Source organism: Malania oleifera, chromosome 3 (genome assembly GCF_029873635.1).
Source record: "Malania oleifera isolate guangnan ecotype guangnan chromosome 3, ASM2987363v1, whole genome shotgun sequence".
Taxonomy (NCBI): Eukaryota; Viridiplantae; Streptophyta; class Magnoliopsida; order Santalales; family Ximeniaceae; genus Malania; species Malania oleifera.
In genome coordinates, this window is record NC_080419.1 from 59686625 (window position 1) to 59703773 (window position 17149).

Sequence of the window (17149 nt, forward strand, 5' to 3'; positions counted from 1 at the left end):
AAGCAAGTCCTGCGTAAGGGAATTAATCTAAGGCTAGAGAAGCTTGGAGGAGGGTTGTTTGTGATTATTTGCAGGAAGATTTAGATTTGTGAATGGTGGGTGAAAATGCTATTGTTAGTTATTTGGATTGCTTAAGGTATGACCTCGATTTGGGCTCATTTGATTAGTTTCTTTTGCAGGAAAATCATAAAACCCTAGGGGTTTTATTATAGGGAAGTTGGGGAAATCAAAAGTATGGAAAATAAAAAAGAGATCATAGGATCCATCACTATGGGGGGATCTACCTCCAAATTAGTCAATGGCTTTGAGTATATTTTTTCTTGAATGAAAAAGCCCCATCGTGTTTACATATATGAAGGTAGGGAATCCTACCCCTTGTTGGAGTGTAAAAAAATTAAAGATAAATCCCTATCCAAGTCTTTAATGGACTTTAATAATTACTCCTAAAATAATAAGGAAAGAAGGAAAAATCAACATCACCTTAAATAGAAATCCTGATTGATTTGGGAATCCTAACATTCCCCCTCCTTCAAATCATCCTTGTCTTTAAGGCTGAGCAGCAATAAATTTCAGGAATCCCTCCTCTTAGTATTGATAATGGTAAGTTTCCCAAGTTTCTTCTTCAGCTAGTAAGTGAATTAGTGAACTAAAATTTTTGTGATATCTCAATTTTTACGTTTGACTACATGGCAATTTAGAATTGCTTGTGATTGCACTTGAACCTCATTAGTAGATGCAATATGAGGCAAGTGGCGCTGCATAGTGACTCATTCCCATATCTTCTTTTTGAGGCAATGGACATGAAGAATTGGATGTACCTTAGAACCTGATGGTAAGTCAAGATGATAAGCAACATGGTGTATCTATTCTAGGATCTTAGAAAGGCACATAGAATCGAGAAGACAACTTCATTGAAGAACAAGCAATCAAAAATATTTGTCTAATGAGATGTAGACTGAGAAGGACCCAATCTAGCACTAAGGGTTTCCTTTCACCACGATGCTTATCAGTTGCTTGTTACATACGAGCTTGAGATGCAGCAAAATTTTCCTTAAAGAGTTGAAACATCTTGTGTGACTTCTTGTCAACTTTTTTGGAGGATCCAACTAAATATCTAGAAAGGACTTTATAAATATGAAGGACCAGTCCCCATCTTGGCCAAAGTCGGGAAGGCCTCTTATAGAATTGACCCTTCGGCTTGGATAAAAGTGCATCCCGTGTTTCACATCAGTTGTCTCAAGCCGTTCAACTTTGACACTGAAGATCCAAGAAGAAGTTAGTCAGCCAAAGCAGAATTGAAGACAGTGCAACCCGATAAACGAGAAGTTGAAGACATCGTTGCAGATAGAGAGTTCACTTCCTCAAGGAAAAAACAACAGGAGTTCTTAATGAAGTGGAAAGGCCTTGGTGACGAAGAAATCAGTTGGATTTTTGCGGAAGATATGCAACCGTTTGTGGACAAAGTTGAAGTGTACCTAGCGTCAAAGTCTACGAGGACGTTGACCATATAAGTGGGGGAGCGTCATGAGACAAGTGGTCACAGGCGAGCATAATGCCCTAAACAAGCTTGACACCATAAACAACCATAAACGGGGTCAACTTGATGGAGGAATTATGAGTGGTATTGTACCACCATTCTGCCAATGGCAGCCATCTTACCCATTCCTTTGGTTTGTCACTAGCAAAGCAACGAAGATAAGTCTCCAAGCACTTGTTAACGACTTTAGTCTACCCATTTGATTGTGGATGATATGTATTGCTTATATTCAATTTTGTTCCTTGCAAAAGGCAAAGCTTCTTCCAAAAGTTGTTGGTGGGACTTTTGTTATAGTCATTGACAATAGACTAAGGAATTCCATGAAATTTGACAATGTTCTCAACAAAAAGTATGAGCAACACTTATAGTAATATAAGGGTGAGCCATTGCACAAAATGAGCATATTTTCTGAGATGGTCCACAACAACAAAAATAGTAGATTTACCATAAGAACACGACAATACCTTAGTGAAATCCATGGAGATATTCATCTAAGCTTTTTCTACAATATGATAACTATAGAAGGCTTGCACTTGCCATTGTTTTGATCATCCGTTGTTGACAAAAATCACATTTTGTCAAAAAATTTTGTTTTGCCCGTCATTCTCTTTTAGTAAAACTCTTGAGAAATGTGCTTGTATGTTCTAAGAAATCCGAAGTGACTTGCAACTGATGATGCGTTTAATTCTTGAGTTTTGATTTGTTGAATTAGGCACTAATAAAATCCTCCCCTTATCGGGTAAGTTTAAAGAGTCTCACTAGTAAGGAGGGACTGAAGTTGGTTCTTGTAGCCTATGGATAATATCTCTACTCTTCGGATTTTGCCACCATTCCTTCCTGATGTGGTTAAGAGTTGTGCATTCAAGTACATAAATAGATACAAGTTCAATTTGCTTAGGGTTGTGAGAGCGCATCTACCACCGCATTCTCGACCTTTTTTTTTTTTTTTGTAAATAATCCCATAGTCATAGCCCAACAACTTAGTGACCTACTTCTGTTGTTCTATGGAAGAGATTCATTGCTCCAAAAAATACTAAAGGCTTTTGTGATAAGTTCATAATTGGAAATGCCTACCAGTCAAATACAATTTCTATTTTCTATCTACATGCACAAGGGCTTGTATCTCGTTGTCATAAGCATACATGCTGATGTGGGGTGGAGGAAGAGCTTTCCTAGTTAAAGCAGTGGGGCATTCATCTTGCATTTAAATTGCACCAATGCCAACTCTTGATTCTTTAGACTTAATGAGGAACTCCTTTTTGAAATTTAACAAACAAGAGCTGGTGTGGTGAACATTGGGTGCTTAATCTTGACAAAGGCTTATTCAATTTCCTCACTAACATGCGATGCCTTTTGCTTGAGTTTGGATGTGTCTTCATCGTTGGGATAGGAGGAATCGTGGCCCTTTTTTGCTTAATTGTTGTGTTTGAATAGGAGAGAAGAACAAAGGGCTTTTGAAGACAAATATGATATATCAACGTTTAAGTCTAACCTTTGGTCTGTTGGGAGGGTAATTTTTCTATAGGTGTTTGAAAGGATATTGTGCTTATTGCATGTCGATTTGTAGAGTAGTTTTTGGAGTGCGGTCGCGGTGGAAAAGAAGTGATATTTTAGTGTTTTCTTGAGTGGCTCAAAGGGTGATGGGTGGTAAAGCATGCATGGGTTTTGCCCAGTAGTGGGGGAGCTTCATCTTGATTGCCATGGTCAAGTTGAAGGAAGAAGTTAGTCCATGGATCATGGAGCTTGGTGTTTGGGGGGGGGGGGGGGCGCGGTTGGGAAGGGTTAAGGGAGTAATCAAGATAATAAAAAATGGTGGAAGAGTGTGATGATTGGGAAGGATCCGTTATGTACCTGGTGTGGTGGAGAGTTGCAATCAAAGGTACCTGAGTATTCTTAGTTGGGAACTTTGAGTTCTTCCTCAAAGATGAAGTTTCTGATAGTCAAGGTGGCTAGGGTTATGAAAGGGACTAAAAGATTGGCTGAGGTGTCTAAAGTTTTTATTGGGAAGGAGGAAGAGATGAAGATTGAGCTGGGGTGTTTACTATTTGTATTGGACTTGGGCTAGATTTTGGGCTCTTAGGCCAAATTGGGGAATGTTTTGGTGATGGTTCGTGTATGTTGCGATGAGTGTTTCTTGTAGAAGGAATTATGCGAAAGAGTGTAAAATGGCTGAGGATATAAAGATGTATGAGCTTCAAACGACGAGGAAGGGAAAAGTAAGAAAAAATTACTTTGTAATAGTTGTATGAGTTCAAACATGCAGGGTGCAAAGAGATAAGGTTTTACAATTAGATGAGGTGGGAAAGTTTTATGTTGAGGGATCTTAGAATTGCTCTAATATGATTTTGATAAAGGAAAACATTTCAGAAGTTGGGGGGGGGGGGGGAATCTCAGATGAGGATAGTGAGCTTAATCTTGCATGTGATAATGGTATTTGATGGATTAGATTTGCGGAAAAATTGGGTTAGTTTTCTACGCTTCTGACACACTTGGGGATCTTTTCTATGTGCCTCTTCCATTAGAAGATTTGGATATTATTACTATTTTTGAGGAGAGGGGGCTTGGGGTGTAGATTTGGTTGTGACTAATCAATGTAGTGATGGGTTATCGGCCACTCCTATGGAGGAGCTTGGTGAGTAGGATATAGGTGCTAAAAATCTTTTGGATGAAGTGGGTTGGTGGTTTGGGGATCATAAAGGGAATGCAGTTTGGTTGGATGGGGTTAAGAGCTCTATCAATTATGGAGTGAAGGGCTTAAAGTGGGGTTTTCTTAATAAGGATTGACAATTTTTTAGTTTTTTTCCCTTTCTTTGTTTTTGTCTTGTCTTTTAATTTTTCTACTTTTGAGGATCTCTTGTCCTCTCCAACGTTTAAATCTTTTCTTTCTCTATCTTACTATGTTTCTTTTGTTATCAAAAAAGGGATTCACTTGGCGTGCATATTCTTCAAACTCATAGGTGGTCATAGTGAACTAATCTTTTGCTATTAGATTTACTTTATCTTCCTCTTTGTGTTCTTTGACATCAATTTTGTTTCGTAGGCAATCAGGTAATGGCTGTCGCTCTCGTTCTCACTCTCTTTTGATTTTCTTTGTTTGCTTTGATGGATCTGTTTACAACTAGGTATAGAGGAGAGCCACCTCAAATTGTTGTAGATAAAACATGAACGATTTGCGTTTGGTAAAAGATGGGGAAGGAGGTTTTGTACTTCTAGATGCGATACCTTGGACCATAAACTGGTGATTTAAGAACTTAAGATCACTTCATTGGTGGTAGCGTCTTCAGATGATTTTAAGTAGATTTGAGCAGTTCATTTGCTATATGAAGGTTCATATGATACTTTATTAGGTGGCAATGGTAAGTGTAAATTTCAAAAGTTGGGTTTGCATTCAAATGGAAAGGGCAATTCAACATTTTCCCTGGAGGTCTGGATAGGGAGAGTTTGCAAAGGTATGTGCAAGTGTTGTGGGAGGTGGTGTGTAGATCAAGGTTGTTAGAATTGGGATCCTAAGTGGGACCTTTCTTTAAGACTAAAAACTTGGTTAGTAACTTGGTAAGTATAAGGAGTTTAAATTACAATAAAAAGTTTAGACAATAAAGAGAATAAATAAAAAAAGAGGAAGAAAAGAAGAAAAATAAGGAGAAAAAACAGAGCTCATTGTCGAGTCTTTCTCGAAGCTTGTCAAGAAGCAAATATGTTTTGAAGCATACCTCTGTAGCTCTGCTGGGCCTGTTGGCTTGGCTCCTTTCTTGGCTGTTGCTAATTGAACGACAAGAATTGTGTTGAAGAGGATTGGGGTGTTCTTCTCGAACACCAAAGAAGGAATAGGATTGAGGATTGAGTTCTTGTTGAATGCCAAGAACTTTGGTGGTCGAACACCAAAAAACTGCTGATTGAACACGAAGACTGTTGGCCGCTACTGATCTAGCACTAGTCACCTGAAGATGGGCTCCCTAGTTGTTGAATACGAGAAAAATTCAGGTGGTGGGCTGTTGAACTTCAAAGAGGAGTAGAGGATTGGGGTGTCAAAATCCAGGGAAGTAGGTGTAGATTTTGCTGAATCTGTTCATTGATGGGGGACTAGGAGCTATTTTGCCCCAGTTTTTGAAGACTTTGGGCCAAAAGTAAACCTTTTTTGGGGCTTTGGGCCAATAAAAAAAATGTATTGGGCCTTATCATTAAAGACACAAGGGGAAAAAATGGGGTAAAAATGTATGGTACGATTCTACGGTTCCAATTCTACGATTCTACCAATTCTTTTATGATTCTACCATGATTCTACTTGAATCCAATTATTTTTGCGACTTGGATTGCGTGGTTGAATCTGGATCATTGAATCATAAATCTATGACTTGGATTGTAATTTTAATAACCATCTTTGGTTAAGGTCAAGGCTCCCTCGGTTCATTGGAGCTGGAAGGATGTCATGTGTGGATGTTTAGAGACTTCGAAGGGAAAGTGATGATGTAGGAACCTTGGAGGTTCAAATAGGGTGCCCGTTAGGGTGGTGGTGGCTGGTGGTTCGAATGTTTTTTGAATAGCATAGGATTAGTATGAGGAAGGGAACAATCGCATGTGAAGTTAGGAGTGTTTGGGCTTGGAGCGGGTTGGATCGGGTACTTAAAATGATGGTTAGGGGCGTAAGTGAGTCCAATGTACTTGCCAGCTACTTGAACTCGAGTCATCCTCACTTCACTTGAATCTACTCGAGTTCGAGCTACTTGAGCATTTTAACGAGTTGATTTTTCGAGCTCTTGAATACATGTATTGAGTTCAAGCTTAATCAAGCCTTTTAATTTTATTCTTTTTATTCTACGTGAGTCATATGTTTCATATTTTATACTATATTTAATATTATATATACATTATATATATATATATATATACATGTATCAAATATTATTTGGGCAAAAGACACTAACCTCTCCCAAGGTTTGGCAAAAAAACAGTGACCTCCCTTAAGGATTCAAAATTTTTGGAGACCTCCATTGAGGTTTCAAGAATTCCAAGGACCTCCCTTGAGGTTAGTCAAAAAGACACAACCCCCCCTTTGTATTTTACAAAAAAGACAAGTTTTTTTTTTTAGGGGAGGTTTCTGAATTTTTGGCAAGCCTCAATGAAGGTCTCTGACATTTTTGAAATCTCAGGGAAGGTCTGTGGCATTTTTGAAACCTCAGGGGAGGTCTTTGTGTTTTTGGCAAACTTCAGGAGAGGTGAGTGTCTTTTGCCCCAATTATTTTATAACCAAATCAAGCTTAATCGATTTAAGCATGAGTTTTAAGAACTTGTAACCAAGTTGATTGTGAGTTTAACAATTTTAAGATTGATCGAGCTTGAGTTGAGTTTCGAGCTTAACATATAAAGGTCGAGTAGAGTTTGAGTATCTGACCTCACTGTATCCATCAACTCGACTCAAATACACCCCTATCATGGTGCACTTTGCAAAGCTTTTGGGGCGTTTAGTTAGTTTTGTGGACCAACTGATCTTTGCTGTTAGTCATGCTCATCCTTCTAAATATGCATTTGAGCCCAATTTTCCCTAAAGGTTACGGATGGACTAGACTTGGGCCTAGAGGTTTTAACGGGTGTAAAAGTGAGCTTGAAATCAAAGCGTGGACATTGTAGTGATTAGGCCTAGCATTGGGTCTCTAAAACAACAGATGTTTTATGTGGCTTGAAGTGATTGATTTGAGGCTACAAAAATGGAGTTTTGGATGGTGCATTCCTACATATGAGAGGCGATCGATTCCATATTCTTTGCAAGCTGAACAGGTAGGAGTGAGTGGTTGAATTCTTGTCGTTATCCAGTGAATAAAAGATGTGCAGTGAGGGGAAAGAGTGTTAAGAATCTAGAAGAATTGCGGGATCTTAATTATATAGGAACTTCATTAGGATGTCGGAGTTATCCCAAAAGTAGTTCATCAGATGGGTATATAAAGTCTTTTATAGGTGAGTCAAGTGGATTGCTAATGAGAGATTTGGCTGTTGATTAAGGATCCAGAGGGTTATCTATGGAGGTTGTTAGTGGTGGAACCTCGCAGCTGATGAATGAGCCTTAGTTTCTTGGGGGTCAATTTTGTTTGAGATTGTAAGGGATAGCTTGGAGTGGCTGGAGAAAGATGAGGTGTTAATAGGGATCATATTATGGAAACTTACGCTTAAAAAAGGTACTAAAATGTACATTCATAGGATAATGAGTGTCATGGGCCGAATATTTCACACCTTGTGACGGGCCGTGCAACACTAGCTAAAGTACTCTTGTTTAACTAGTCAACCAAAGATAATTCATTAACAAACACCTCTATGAGCAATGTGTGTCTTTAGGCTAAACATGTTTAACATTTGCTAGTGATTACAAGACTAATGAACACTCACCCTCCCTAAAAAGCCTTATATGTTATTTTAGCTCTGGCACTAGGAAACACCAAATTATTTGAGGAGTCATACTGCCCTTAACTCTTACACCTACCCAAAGCATAGAACCTATACTTACATAATGGTAATCCATCCCCATGCATACAAGACAAGTGGTCATGGGCAAGCAAAATGCGTTGAACAAGCTTGGCTTATGATAATGGGGCAGAAGGGTTTGGCTAAGAGGACTACTCTCAATGATAATTGAATAAATTTTGATATTCAGGTTAGTAAGATTTTAAAAAAGGAAAGTTAAAGGCAACTTTTATATTGGGGGAAGTTTTGAATGATTTTGAGATAGGCTCTAGCGAGAAGGTTAATGAATGAAGGTTATTATCTTGAGGAGAAAAAGAAATCGGGTTATGCATCTGAGAACGAAAGCAAGTGTGAAGTGAGTTTTCCTGTGATGTTGGGTTACTATTGGATGAGGTTCAGGAATAGTTTTCTTATGTTTCTGATTCATTTGATTTGCTTGGTGATATCTCTTATTTACCACCTTCTCCACTTGAAGGTTTGGAGGGTGTCCTAATTTTTGAGGATGATGGATTGGGTAAAGAGAAGGAGGAGAGAAAACAATCTATTGGTTGGATTTTGCCTACCCTTGTGTAGCAAATGAATGCGAATGATATAGATTCTCAACATTTGCCGGGTAAGATGGATCTGCAGATGTCTGATCTTTGAGGAAAAGAAGGTTTTTTGGATGATGGAAAAAGAAAGGTCAGTGAGAATTGAAAAAATTTCCGTGTTCTATAATTATGATTGAAAGGGTTTGAAGAGGAGTTTTATTATTTACTTTTTTTTTTCTATGCCCTTATTTTGTTTGTTTGTTTATTTATTTTTCCTTGCTTTTGAGAATTTCTCATCTTCTACTAGTTTGTAATGTCTTTATCCTCTTTTTAAATACATTTTCTTTTATTGTAAAAAAATGTACAATGGTTTTTACATAAACTATATATTTATTTTGAAAAGAGAATTTTGTTAACAGAACATAATGCAATTACAAGACATGGAGGATGACGTGAACTCCAAAAACAAGAAAATGCAAACAATACTAACAATCTAGGCTAGAACTGCCCTCCAATCTCTTTTGAATGTCAAATAGAGACAGGCCCTAAAAAACAACCAAAAGAAAGAACCTATATAGGTGCCAAAAATACCATTGTATCCCATAATGAGGTAGGAAATTTGCAACAACCCTTGAAAGTTCAAGCATTCCTCTTAAGCCGAAGAGTCCAAAGGATTGCAAAATCCACACAGTGCCATGACAGTCTCCCATTCTAGCTCTCCCCAAATAACCCGAAACCTGACAAGTAAAACACCCTTTGCACACTTAGGCTCCATCCATGCTTCACCAAAGCAAGAAAAAAAACAGCGTTCCAAAGATTTTCCATACGACAGCATAGGAAAAGATTAGTGGTGGTTTTATTGGATTTGTGGCACATACAACATATATTGGGATTGAGAGACTTGTAGGGTTTCTTGATGTAGTAAATGGTGCCTGTTAACCCTATTGAGAGTCCCAGTCCAGATGGAAGCCTGAATCTTAAGGGGAACCTTTGCTTTCCAAATGATGCAGCTCGAAGGAAAAAGTTTGGGGATGGATTTCTCCATTTGTGAAGGGAAAAGGATTTGGAAGAAAAATGACTTGAGCAATCACCCTCCCACCCATCATCCCTCCATCAGATGGAGCAAAATGATCTGGTGCAGCAAGTGAGGTGGATAGCTCATTGACTTAGATTCCTAAAAGGTGGACATCGCAAGGACACCCCCCTAAAAAAAAAGAAAAGAAAGAGATGATAGGTGCAATGTCAAGGGTAGAAGCTTAAACAAATGAGGCTCCATCAACTCCAAAGAACTCCCGCCTGCCCAAGCATCCTCCCAAAACTGCACCCTATTAGCAATACCCACTCCAGAGTAGTAGAGGAAAGAAGAGGTAAGCAAATTGGGAGATGAATTGCCAAGGACTTGCATGAGAAACAATGCCACGTCCTTTTAGTTTCCTACCCATTCCAATGAAGCCCACACTTATTATTACCTTGGGCCAAAGGGAGTTAACTTCTACAGGGAACAATCATTTACCTATTGGAGAGATGTTTTTAGAAACTACATTCCCAAGTCCCAGCTGCCCTTCAATTTTAGGATCCCTAAGTACCACCCAGCTAACGAGATGATCTCTCTCGTTTTCTCTACTACCCGACCAAATAAAGTCACGCATCAAGCCATCAACCTCTCAAGAATCTTGGTGACGCACATGGGAACTCAACAATGGGATAAGGAATAGGTTGCTGACACTATTTAGCATGGAACCACATTGGTTCCTAAAAAAAGTTCAATTATATAGGAATTATTAATCCATCTAGAGTCATTTGCAATTTTTTCACTACTTTGAGATTTGGTTGAGTTATTTTTTGGAAAGCAGCTGACTTTTACTTTTGTTCCTCTCCACTTTTGTTGGTTATTGAATTGGTAATGATGTCTAGGTGTTGAAGCTTTGTGTTTTGTTTGCCCTCATTGATTTCTTATCATTAAGAATTCTGTTTTGGACAGCCAAATTGCTATTCCAGAGTTATAAGTGTTAATGGTGATGAGCATATAATTATATTTGCAAAACGAGATATTAAACAATGGGAAGAATTGACATATGACTACAGGTTTTTCTCAATTCCCGCTCTTTACATTTGTTTTTTTCAGATGGTGTTGTGCTGGTAATAACGTTTTCAGTTATATTTCAGATTTTTTTCAATTGATGAACAACTGGCTTGTTATTGTGGCTTCCCGAGATGTCGGGGTGTAGTTAATGACATTGAAGCAGAGGAACGAGCAGCAAAGCTATATGCACCTCGCAGTGAATTGATAGACTGGAGGGGAGAATGAGGGGGTAAGAAAATCTTTCAATATAAGGTTCCTTTAAGGTTTCTTGCACAATATTAGTTCCTCTTTGTGCATGATCTACTCAATGAGCGGTTGTTAAATTGAGGGGATTATTTTGAATGATGGAGGCTTCCTAACCCATGCATGTGGCACTAACCTTTTTTTTTTTTTTTTTGTTTGTTTCCCTTAATGAGTAAAGATTGTTGTATTCTAATGGCCACGAAGGGGGTGTGCCAACTCATTTGCAGAAAAATATTTATGAGAGAAAAAATCAATTAAGTCTATAAAATCTTCTACAAATTCTTCGCTATCAGCCAACTGTACTGAGAATATAAATTATTTATCCATTGTGAATTTTGTGCTAAAATTCTGTAGCTTTGAAGGCTCAATATTACTTCCCCTCCACAATGGATAAAGAAGTAAGATTGACTAAGATTGATTGCATTTTTCCTAATATCTTAGTTCCTGCTTGGGCTCAAAGTTCTTTAGGAACTGTCTCTGCTAATACCCATTGTTGCCCCATTATACCCAAAATTACCTCGCATTTTTTCTCTTTTGTTATCCTGGTGTACCTGCAATGGAGTAATAAGTGCCGAACAATTTCCAACTTCTCCAAGACGAGTAGTATCTATTTGCGAAGATTTGATTCTATATTATGTAAGTTATCTGAAGTTTATACTCTCTTTCAGATTGCTTCCTGTACCAGGAAACCCACCTTGCCTGTGTTGTTAGTCTTCTAGGAAAAGTCTGCTGTGTCTCACTTTCTTTTGCTCCAAAAATATTCTATGATTTTTTTTTTGTAGTGCATCTGCTGCTAATCTAGCTTCAAGCTTATTCTTTCTTTCCTTTGGCTCTAAAGCCATAACCTGACAGGAAATGAAAAAACATTAAGAGAGGAGCTCCTGATCATAATCCCGCGCCATCCTTTTGAAATTTACATTCAGAAAGGTTTGACCATCTGTGGTGTAAAGTGATAACTGAGCTTCTGTATCTGATCAATGTGAAAATAAGATGATGCTGGAGCTTCTTATCTAATTCCACCAAGAAGACATCCAAAAAGATAAATCACTCTTGAGGAGCATTTCATTGTGGCTCTCAGGTGCTGCGTCCTTTTATCTTAGCAACACTATCCCTGACCAGATAATGGTTTTTCTGTCTCAAACCACAGTCCTGTTGAGGAGCTTTTGAGTCTTGGCTCTCAGGGGGCTGCATCCTTCTCCTTCATCTCAGCAACCAGATCCCTTGAGCAATCCAATACCAACTCCCCCCCTCCCTTTTCCTGAAAAAAACACACAGAGACATGCGCGCGCGCACACACACACACACCCACTGAACTCCAAATACACTCACATGGACACACATACAGTGTTGAGAGCCCCTCTGTATACAAAAAGATCTCCAGTTAGGCCTTAATTTTTTGGATATTTGAGCTTTTTCTTAATTATTTATTCTTTTTCCATTCAATGGATCTCTTTAATTATGAGTTTGCTGTGCTTGGAACTCTTAGCTCGCCTAGGAAACATCGACTCATATGGATGCCGAAGTGTTGGATACTTGGATACCAACACCTGCGAGACACACGTGAAATTAAACAATTTATTTATTTATTTATTTTTTATTTTTTGACACTGCTGAGACACTTCACAACTTGGCGAGGGGACACTTTCGCTGCAAAATGCTGTGTTTCGACTCCACTTTGGAGCCTAGAGGCTGAGAGTCAAGGGGTTCTTTGAATCCACTTTGGAGCCCTTGCCGTTCAAAGCACTGCTGGACTTCAGTGTGCCCAGAATTCCCACCCCTCTCTCTAAAGGCATCACCATGTTGCCACTCTCTGGTAAGCTACCCCCCTGCTCCCCTATATTGCTTGATGAGCCTTGTCCATTGCCATCATCATCTATGTCCTTGAGTCATTCTTTTGTTGTTGGACCAAAACTCTCTAGTATGATCATAGTTGTCAAATCAAGATTCTAATTGTGAATCAAAATTCCAATTTCTGGAATTGAGAAATGAGAATTGAATCGGATTGTAAGGTTTCGTAAAAATTTTCAAAATAGATTACAAATGACATGCATATATTGATATACAAGCAAGAAAAATAGTAAAATACATTTAAATTTTGACTATAAAAAATCATATTTCATGTGTCTTCTTTTCCTAAACAATAAAAAGGGAATAACTTAAGAAAAATAATGCAAAATGAACTTTATGTTGTTTAAGGGATGGAATAACAAAAAAATAAACTTTTGGTGTTTATCAACAATTAAGAAAAAAATCATATTTCATGCATATTCTTTCTCTAATTAAAAAGAAAAAAACAATTAGCTTAAAGAATTGACAATAATTGAACAAACTACTAAAAAGAACAATTTTTGAATGTTACAACACAATGAAACATGAGTACCACATTAGTTGATGTGTGTTCTGCCCTTTCTTTCAAAGGCTGAAGTGTACTCCAAAAGTGAAGAATGGTTTTGTGAGGTCAAGATAAGATGTAAAGTTCTATTTTCTCCTCTTTTTAAGCACATAACTGTTGAAGACAAGGATAATCATGTAAAAATAAAAGCAATAAAAAATGCTGTTTTTAGGGTTTTAAACCAGTCTTTCCTATCAAGATATGATAGATCTAGAATTTTGTGTATTGATGGATTCAGATTGATTCGTTAGATTTGCCATTCACTGGGTGAATTGATAGATTCAGTTGTTTTCTGATTGTTAGTAAGACACAAAGCAATTTGGTGTGGAATTGTGAATAGTATGAATTGAATCGTGAATTGTAAGATTCTAACTATGAATATGACTGTAGTTGATGATTGTATAACTGTGTTTCTAAAATGGGCAATTGATTATTGTGCATGAATGATGCTTATATTTCATTTTAAATTACAATTACCTCATATTTGCCATCTAAAAGGAAAAACATGCCTAAATAAATATATATTTATATAAATTAGTTAACAAATCCATGTTATGTTATCCCCAAATTATCAGTATTGCCGTATTGCCTTATCAATATCGTGTCTCTTGTTACCTTGTCGGTGTTGGTGTGTCCCAGCAGCCTGCTATCCTTAAAGAAATCACCTTATGGACTGGCTATCTCCCCTTATGTGGAGGCCCAATTATAGGGTCTCCCATTTCTTTCGTTTGCGAAGCTGTTTAAATGAGCCTGTAAGAATGGGATTTTGAACCAGCCCATCTATCTTCATTTGTCCTTTTATTATTTAATTTTTTGAATTTGAAATCAGCGGTAACCAGATGTGTTTCGCTTTTGGGCTTCCTCCCCACTAATCGCGTAAGAGTTCATAAGCTCCACGCCCTTCAGAAGTGCCACTTCTGATTTCAGTTGCTAAGGCTGTGACATTCTCATTGCTGCCTTGATGTATTCTTTTCATTCTCCATAGTGAGGGAATTTGCCTAAAAAATTGAAGCAGCCTCCCCCAGGATCTGCAAAATCTGGTCTGGAAACCCCTTTGGATCACTTGCATATCCCTTCTCCTTAGTTGAGCTTCTTCCTCTTGGTCAAGTCCTTCAACACAAGTTTTCAAAGAACTTCCAAGCAGCACAAGATCTTCCACCATTCTTTGCCTTCGAAAGATGCAGTGAAGATGGCTGATCTCATCTTGCCAGTGTTCACTTCCATTAGCACTGTCATTCTTCTGTTGGAGTTGTATTTTGATGGCAAAAAAAGCAATCGTCGTTTTTCCTCAGTTTCCTGAACCATTAACACTCGATCCCTTTGCAAGCCAAAACTCCTTCAAAACCTTCAACACCCACTTGGACTCTTTGATATCTTATTGAAACTCTTTCTTCCTTGCATTCTATGTCATTTTATTAGATCTTGCTTTTCTCTTTTGGCACAAAGTTGGTCAACATCATCAGATTTCTTGTTATTGTTTCTCCACACTATCAACGACAACCAAATCTCATCGTCTGCTGTGCTTTTATTTGATTTGAACCATGGCGAAGAATCAAGTCCTAGAAAATGGAATCTAGCCATTGGCACATGAAAATTACTTAGCAATTTTGACAGGTTCTGGGAGGAGTATCTCTCTGTACTTTTGGATAAGAATGCTAGAACTTCCATCAATTAAAGGAAAAAAAGTATTGTACCAGCTGGAGAAGGCCTACTAACATCAGATCGTGTTGGAGAAATAAGAACCATTTTCCTAAAATTGATGAGATATGAAACTTGAGAATGCAATTCAATTTCTGGAGTTTCAGGTTGGATACTTCACATACTCAAATAATCACACCTAAAAGAATGGTTGTTTTGTTATTGAAATCAAATTTTTTGTGTGATACATGTATCGTCAGTTAAATAGTTGATGATCTCAATATCATCTTCACGATGTTGGAATTTTTCAATCATATATCTCGTTGAATAATTGGGTGAAATGGAAGACTTAAACCCAATGATAGGTCTCTCCCTTTATTTATAATATTTGTCTAGTACAATGGGAATGACCTTATTACCCTTACTAACCCACGCTTATTACTAACAAAACTCTTAACACATAGCTCTAACACATAATGACTAAATGACTAAATGACCATTAACACTCCCCCTCAAGCTGGAGCATATATATCATATGCTCCTAACTTGTTACAAATGAGCACCTCCCAAGGCTTCAATGAACAAATCAGCAAGCTGAAACTCGGATTTCACTTGAGTGGTTGTAATGAGCTTTTGTACAAGTTTCTTCCGAATGAAGTGGCAATCAACTTAAATGTGCTTTGTTCACTCATGGAAGTCTGGGTTGGATCTAATATGAATAGCAACTCAATTATCACACATCAACTCCATTGGTTGAGATTGTGGAAAACCTAGTTCTTTCAACGTGTTCTTCAACCAAACAAGTTCATATGTAGTGTGCGCCATAGCCCTATACTCTGACTCAACACTTGACCTGACCACCACCATTTGCTTCTTACTTTTTCAAGACATCAAATTACCATTGACAAAGATAAAATTCCTAGTTGTGGATCTACTATTAGAAGATGTTCCAGCCCAATCTGCATTAGTATATCAATGAATATTAGTGTGACCTCGATCCTCATATAAGCAACCTCACTCAGGTGCACCTTTGAGATATTTGAAGATGCAAATTACTGCATCCTAGTGACTTTTTCTGGGAGAATCAAGAAACTGATTCACAAGTTGTTGCGAAAGATATATTCGGTTGAGTGATTGTGAGATAATTCAACTTTCCAACAAGTCTCCAGTATCGTCCTAGGTTGGGCAAAAAATCACCCATATCTGGTGCTAGCTTGCTGTTAGGATCTATAGGTGTATCAATGAGTTTGGATCCCAATAATCGAGTCTCATCTAAAAAAGATCAAGAACGTACTTCCTTTGTGATAAGACGGTTCCAGTACGAGATCTCAATACTTCGATACCTAAGAAGTGCTTCAATGGTCCCAAATCCTTTGTATGAAATTTAGTGATGTAGGACGGTTCTAAGTAGCCCTAGTCCTACGGTTGACCCTCTTTGTAGCACACACACAATATCACAATCTATGAGAAGAATTGAATTAACCAAGCATGAACATCACAAACATATTCTAATGATCACTAGTTGTTGAGATTTTGAAAACATATATGATATTGTTCAAAGCCCTTAGTTGATCATTTCATTGAAGTAATCAAGTTCACTTTAAAAGATGTTATATTGGAAGTCTTAGATCACAAGTCCTAGCATACAAATCAAATATCCCTAAGCATGGCACTAGCAAGCATGTTCATGTTGAAAATTTAGGAAGATTCAAAGAGAACGAACAAGGTTTTACAATCAAAGCTTCGGATAGAGTTTCAAGGCTTACAGGGTACTTTTAGGGGTTGTTTTAGATGGTCACAAATAAGGAATTGAAACAAGCTTACCAAAAGGTTTAGAATGTCAAACACCAAGACGCACGAGTACTTGATCACACCACGAACAAGCTTGTTGATCCTTAGGAATATTGAGACAAGAATGAAGCTTGAGGTGGTTGTGGCTATGAGCTATGAAAGAGGTGTGGGTGTGTAGTGTTGATGCTGACGTTGATGTTGTCGTGGTCTCTCATCACCCAATCTTCGGGGAGACGGAACGTAGTGTCACACTACTTACTCACAAGGAGAGGAACAAGATTCACAAGTTCAAGCAAAAGCTTCTTTTTTTAATTGATAATGCAAGATGCCTTTTACAATACAAGTGATGGCATGTTTATAGCCTTACATGCACATGACTTCCACATGACTTCTTAAAAGATTAAAGAAACTACAGAAGTAAAAAAAACATTTAAAACATATGTAATGAGGTTCCTAGGAAATAGTTTGTCATAGGAAATAGGGGC

The 17149-nt window shown here is 37.9% G+C and overlaps 1 protein-coding gene across 9 annotated transcripts in view; it reads left to right on the plus strand.

The window, feature by feature from the left end:
* Positions 1 to 17149, plus strand: part of LOC131152027 (histone-lysine N-methyltransferase ATX2) — a 125964-nt gene that overhangs the window by 53746 nt on the left and 55069 nt on the right. For 4 of the 9 annotated variants that reach the window (XR_009135816.1, XR_009135817.1, XR_009135818.1 and 1 more), the window contains exons 23-24: positions 10499 to 10602; positions 10684 to 10829. Coding sequence is in view for 2 of the 9 variants with exons in the window: in XM_058103606.1 (XP_057959589.1) it covers positions 10499 to 10602; positions 10684 to 10825 (246 nt within the window). In the remaining 7 variants the exon portion in view is untranslated. The remainder of the gene's footprint in view (positions 1 to 10498; positions 10603 to 10683; positions 10830 to 17149) is intronic. The other 5 variants (XR_009135819.1, XR_009135820.1, XM_058103607.1 and 2 more) reach the window with 2 other exon arrangements.